The following is a 6,504-nucleotide window of genomic DNA, read 5'->3' on the forward strand; positions in this document are numbered from 1 at the left end:
TAGATGGATGGATAGATAGACAGACAGATAGATAGATTGGATTGAATACAGAGATAGATAGATGGGGATGGATAGATTAGTGGATGGGGATAAATAGATGGATGGGAGTGAATAGATGAGGATAGATGGATGGGAATAGGATAGATCAATAGATGGGGATAGATGGGATAGATCAATGGATGGATGGGGATGGTTATAGATGGATAGATCAATGGATGGGGATGAATGGATGGGGATGGTGATAGATGGATAGATCAATGGATGGGGATGGATGGATGGGGATGGTGATAGATGGATCGATCGATGGATGGGGATGGATGGAAGGGGATGCGGATAGATGGATAGATCGATGGATGGGGATGGATGGATGGGGATCGTGTTAGATGGATAGATCTATGGATGGGGACGGATGGAAGGGGATGCGGATAGATGGATAGATCGATGGATGGGGACGGATGGAAGGGGATGCGGATAGATGGATAGATCGATGGATGGGGATGGATGGATGGGGATGGTGATAGATGGATAGATCGATGGATGGGGATGGATGGAAGGAGATGCGGATAGATGGATAGATCGATGGATGGGAAGGGGATAGGAAACACAGATTGATTTTTTGTGGCTAGAACTGTTTCAAACCTCTCCCACTTTTGTCCTGGAAGTTGAATCTCTGGAGTATGGATAGTTGATTGCTCAGGCTGCTTTTCTCCTTGTAGTTCCCTCTGCATCTCTGTCCCAGCCAGTGGGGACCTCTCCAGCCCTGAGGGGGTTAATTCCCCACTGGCACCCACCAGATCCTCATTCTGCATGAAATCACTGAATTCAGATGTCCTGGGTCCCAGCCTAGTGCATTAACACAAGCCCGGCCTTCCCCCATAGGTGCTAATTCCATTCCGGCCCTAGCAGATGCAGCAGCTGCTCTGGATTTCACGGCTCGAGTTCATCGCTCAGACACAGAATCACTGTTGTTTGTAACTTCATTTTTATTCATTGCTGGCTACGAAGCAGCGAGCGAAATGCAGCAGGCCAAGCAGCAGGGCAGGGCAGGGGAGATGGGAAGGAGGCGATCAGTAGCCTTCGCTGAGTTCCCTTCCCGCTGGCCTTGCCGACCATGGAGACAGGTGTGTCTGGAATGGGTGGTGCCTCCGCCTCCCCTCCGGGGGGGAATTAACATGTGGGAAAGGCCCAGTGAGGACAGGGCAAACTGCAGTTTTAACATGACTTTGCAGGTCAGATAACAACAAACAGTCACTCAAGAGGCAGACAGGAGGGGAGAGCTACAAACTGTTGGGTCTTCCCCAAGATTTGGCTCATGTCCATCACCCTGGGGGAAATAAAGCAGCTGTTTCCCTAGCAAAGAGGCAGGATTTCCAAGGGAGCCGACAGACGCTGGCCTTGAACCTGACTCCTAACTCCCCTGGACTCCCTGACTTGATGCTCATGGGTTGGGCACAGCCTGAATTGCGCGATGGCTGGGGGGCTCAGCCTGGGTGGGCTCAGCCCCTCTGCAAAGCAGCCCCTACATCTGGGCCTCTCCAAAGGACAGAAGCGGCGCAGCTCTGGCCTGTGAAGCGATTCCTGGCACGACTCAGGGCTGCAGCCTCCTCATTGTCTCCTGTATCCAGGTGATGAAGGTGGAGACTCTTGTGTACACCCCGGGAGGACAGTAGGACCCCCAGGAGACGATGCCCTGGGCTGTTTTCCCACACACCAGGGGGCCCCCAGAGTCGCCCTGTGAAATGAAACAAGCCACAGATGGAGAACAGGTCAGTGAGTCATTTCCCACTGATGCACAGCTCAGTGACACCTCCCCACCCTGTGCAGCTGGTCTCAGTGTCCACCCTGATGTCCCCCCAGTCTCTGCTTGCCCCCCCCTCCCCCCACGGCCCAGCTGGTCTCAGCGCCCCACCCTTTCCCCTATCCAGCTGGTCTCTACCTCCCTCCGAGAGAAGACCAGTTAGTTTCCCATTCACTTCCAGAGCACCTAGTGCAGCAGGGCCTGATCCCCAATAGCCCCTCGTAGGCCCGACTGCAACACCAACAGCCTCATTAATAATAACGATTTATCAAGGGAATTTGGAGCCAGGAACAGATTTACCTTTGCAGAGTCTTTGCCCTTCTCTGGGTCCCCCACACACATCATTGTGAAGGTGTTATAGTGACGAGATATACACTCGTCATCCTCCAGCACCTCCACATCCACCTCCTGGAGTGTGGTGGCCAGGGTTAAATTATTCTCTGCTTCAGTCCTGCCCCAACCGGCAACGCTGCATTTCGTTCCTGGCTTTACTTTCTTCTTGGTGTGGGGCAGGTTGATGGTTTTCACCCATCTATTCAGCTTCGCTCTCTCTGCCAGCTGAGAGACAAGACCGATGAAGATTAACATGAGGGTCGCACTCAAGGACACACACACACCCTGTCCCCAACAAAAACCCATGACCATGGGGTCACTGGAGGCGCGGTGATGGGATGGGGGTGGTACCTGAAGCAGTCTAAGGTCAGAGCGGGGAGGTAATGGGATGGGAGCAGTACCTTCAGCAACATGATGTCATTATTGTGGGGCTCCTTGTCATAATCCAGGTGCGGGTATTGGTGATCCACAAGAATCACTTGTTGGCTCTCTTCGCGTTCTCTAATGTTATGGGCTCCCAGCGTGACAGTGATCTTGCTGTAAAACCAAGGAGCAATATGTGGGGCGTTAGGGCAGGAGCGTACGTGAGGAGGGGGATGCGCACATGAGGGTCTGACTCATGAACAGTGACATGGAGGAGACAAGGCAGCCTGGGGTCTCCGGCCGAGATCTCAGTCTCTGCCTCTGTACAGCTTGCCAGCTCCGATCCGGTCCTAGGACTGGGGATTGGCTGGCTGGGTGGTGGGGGGCGGAATGGCACAAGGGGCCCTTCCCCTCTAGGGGTTGCTGGTTGCAGCATAAAAACCTGCCCAGTGGTGTGGGGGTCCCAGCCTCTGTCTCCACCGACCCCTTGTGCTGTTCCCATGAGCTGCTTCACTCCTCGTTGTTCTCCCATCCCCTGCGTCTCAGCTCCCATCGAGCCCAGTGACCCCTCCCCGGCATGATCCACACAGGAGTCTATGCCTAGGTCCCCCCAGCCCTCAGCCCTGCAGAGATGTCTTGGGGCTGTGAGCCCCTCCCTGCCCCGATCTGGGCAATAGGCCAGACCCCAGCTGGTGTCAATGGCCCTATCCCCATTGATTTACCCAATGCTGGATCTAGACCGTGGTTTACATAGGCCCCTAGAGACACGCCAAGGCCCCCTGAGCAGATCAGACCTCTGGGCTCTGCTCTCCCAGCCTGTCCTACTAACGGCTCCTTCCCTGCAACCTACAACAGCACCAGAGCTCCCGGCTCCCCCATCATCTGCTAACCCCGACCTGCCCCGACATCCCCAGCACAGAGGCGCTTACTCTCCCTTGCAGTGAGCGGCCGTCAGCACGAAGTTCTTCGCCACCAGGAACCCTCCACAGAGAAACGTATTGTTTCCGCGTTCTATAATCAGAAAAGCCATGTAGGGTCTGGAGTGGGGCTGGGCTTCCTGTCCCCCGATGATCTCCCCTGGGGAGAGACCAGGTTCATATAAAGAGCACCATCATCTCGCTGTGCCTGGCTGGGACCCAGCTCCCCATCCCAAAGAGGAGTCTCCACAACATCATCCCATCCCCTCTGATACTCTCCTTGGAGGATCCCTGTGCCTGGAACTCTTCCCCCTCCTCATCTCTCCCCCAGACTGGACACCCCATGGGGCCGGAGGGTAAATCTAAAGCTCTGACCTGCCTGGGTGGATAATCGGTACCAAATGCACCAGGAGGGGGGCCGTAATTGCGCTACCTGGAGTTAACAGCTTTGGGAGGGGCAACGTCATCCCAGAGTAGGCCAGGCAGCCCCCAGAAGGGCACTGACAGGTCCCTTGTGGTTGCTTCTCCTTCTCCATTGACCCACAGTGACCAACCAAGACGGACCAACTCCAGTAGAAAATTGTGGTTTTTACTAAGGGTATTTTTTTCTCAGAAAGCCTTTTCTCTTCTTGAACATGTCTGATTTTTTCTTGTGAATCTGATTCTTTCCCCCTGGGTTTTGGTAATTTTTAGGTGGAAGGTTTCAGGTTTTGCTCGCTGTAAAAGAAAGAGTTTTGAGTTTTTTCCCATGGAAAAATGAAAAACCTTTTGTGATCTGCTCCAAACAAGTCTCCACCCAAGTGGGTGGACGAGTTGGAAAATGCCACTTTCAACAAATTGCTGTTACAGTAGAGCCTCAAAGTTACCAACACCAGAGTTAGGAACTGATCTGTCACCCACACACCTGATTTGGAACTGGACGTGTGCAATCAGGCAGCAGTAAAGACAAAAAAATGGAAGAAAAAGAAGCAAGTACAGCACAGTGCTGTGTTAAACATGAACTACTACAAAAATAAAGGGAAAGTTTAAAAAAAAAGCTTTGGCAAGAAAAGGAAACTGTCTCTGTGCTTGTTTCATTTCAATTAGGAGGGTAAAAGCAGCATTTTTCTTCTGCATAGTAAAGTTTCAAAGCTGTATTAAGCCCATGTTCAGTTTTAAACTTTTGAAAGAACCAGAACGTTTTGTTCAGAGTTAGGAACAACCTCCACTCCCGAGGTGATCGTAAGTCTGAGGTTCTACTGTATTTGCATTAGGGTGGCACCTAGACCGAGATGTGCCAGGTGTGGCACAGACCCCGACCAAGATCAGGGACCCCATTGTGCCAGGCCTTGCACTGACCCACAATCTCTACCCCAAAGAATGTCCAGCTCAAACAGACACAGGAAGAAACATTCTTCTTATTGTACAGATGGGGAAACTGAGGCCCAGGGAGATTGTTCCTAAGTGGTTTGGGTGCCATGAAAATCCCAGTTCCAGGGACTGGCCCAATATCCGCACAGGAAGCCTGGGCAGAGCTGGGAAATGGTCCCAGATTTCTTGTGTCCCAGCCCGGTGCCTTAGGCCTGTGACCAACCTCCCTGTCTGGGGCTTGGCTTCATAGTGGGATCCCAAAAGAGCCTGAGGGTCCCCAGCCGCACTCAGGGGAGGCTACAGGTTTCCTAAAGCCCCCATGGCCCAAGCAGGATCCGGGGGAGACCCTCAGTGATGCCCACAGGTCCCTCTGCCATGTGAGGGCCCAACTCCCCACAGGCTCCACTTCCTTCCCCACACTCACCAGCCTGAGCCCCAGGGGGCAGGAGAGAGGACAGGGGAAGCAGGACCAGCATGAAGAGCTGCATCGTCAGGGCCATCCACGGACAGGCACGGAGCCTCTGCCTTAGTCCTGGGGGTTATATGGACCAGGGAGGGGGCTGGGAGGGCCCAGCCTGGGAACCACAGAGGCACGTACACTCCTGCCCAGAAACGTCCACCCCAGATGGGCCAGGAGCAGAGACGCCCACTGGGGAAGCCTCCAGCCACAGCTGTGCCCATATCAGGGTGGGGGGTTTCCTCCCTGCTCTGGTACCCACCCAGCCTGGCTGCGGATGTGGTTAACCCTGCCCCCTTCCTACTACAAGTGTAAAAAACACCCCTGGGCTTCTCTGCACTGAGATACCCAGACCCACAGATTTCAAGTCCTGGAGGGAACATGGTGACCTCCCAGCCTGACCCCCTGGGCACCCCAGAGTCAGAACCCACCCAGCGACTCCTGCTTCCACCATGGCCCCAGGTCCCCTGGCTCCCTGGTCAAAGTTTGCACCTTAACACATCGCTGTTATTTTCAATAGGGTGACATGTAGACCGAGATTAGGGCTCTCCATTGTGCTGGGCACTGCTCAGACCCACAATCCCTGCCCCAAAGAGTGTCCAGCTCAAAGAGACACAGGCAGAAACATTCTTCTTATTGTACAGATGGGAAAACTGAAGCAGAGGGAGATTGATCCTAAACCTGTTTAAGGGGGTTGGGTACTCAGTTCCCATCAGCACTCCATGAAAATCCCAGCCCCGGGGACTGGCCCATGAAATCCACAGGGAGCCTGGACTGAGCTAGGAACTGGTCCCAGATTTCTTGGGTCCCAGCGCTGTGCCTTAGCCCTGTGGCCAGCCTCCCTGTCTGAGGCATGCATTGGCGGAGGCATCCCACAGGAGTATGTGGGAACTGGGCCACCCAACTGCTCGGGCTGCTTTGAGCCTCACTCACTCCCTGTCAGTGGAGGTGCCGTCCCCCTGAGGGGATTCACATACACAGAGAAGGGAGGATCAGTGGTCTAGCATCCTCCATCCCACCTCCCGCAGGGTCCAGTCCTGAATTCCCCAGCGAACCCCTCAATGGCCTTGGAGTCCATTTGGTGACCCATACTATAGCTACATGCAGGATCCAGATAGCAGGTGGGTCCAGCACTGGCAGGATGGGGCAATGGGTCTAGAAACTAACAGTGTTCTTCTAGATGGATCTAGAATGGATGGACATGGGTGTGCATCAATCTAGACTGGAATTGTTTGATCAAGATGAATCCTGAATTGACCTAAATGGATGTGTGGATCCCATCCCCC

General features: G+C 53.8%; 1 protein-coding gene across 3 annotated transcripts; it reads right to left on the reverse strand.

Moving 5' to 3' along the window:
* Nucleotides 1-963: 963 nt before the first annotated feature.
* On the reverse strand, nt 964-5,409 carry LOC101939070 (duodenase-1-like). 3 transcript variants are annotated; one of them, XM_042845846.2, is made up of 6 exons: nt 5,186-5,313; nt 3,845-4,128; nt 3,424-3,571; nt 2,533-2,668; nt 2,099-2,356; nt 964-1,732 (listed from the first exon to the last, which is right to left on the reverse strand). In XM_042845846.2, the coding sequence occupies exons 2-6, from the start codon at nt 3,945-3,947 to the stop codon at nt 1,589-1,591; spliced, it is 789 nt and encodes a 262-aa protein (XP_042701780.2). In that variant the 5' UTR covers nt 3,948-4,128; nt 5,186-5,313; the 3' UTR covers nt 964-1,588. The 3 variants fall into 3 exon arrangements, with proteins under 3 accessions (XP_042701780.2, XP_042701781.2, XP_005312830.2); XM_042845847.2 differs by lacking the exon at nt 3,845-4,128 and having other exon boundaries at nt 3,424-3,505; nt 5,186-5,409; XM_005312773.4 differs by lacking the exon at nt 3,845-4,128 and having other exon boundaries at nt 5,186-5,407.
* Between the last annotated feature and the right edge of the window lie 1,095 nt (nt 5,410-6,504).

The sequence above is a fragment of the Chrysemys picta genome, chromosome 13 (assembly GCF_011386835.1).
Source record: "Chrysemys picta bellii isolate R12L10 chromosome 13, ASM1138683v2, whole genome shotgun sequence".
NCBI lineage: Eukaryota > Metazoa > Chordata > Testudines > Emydidae > Chrysemys > Chrysemys picta.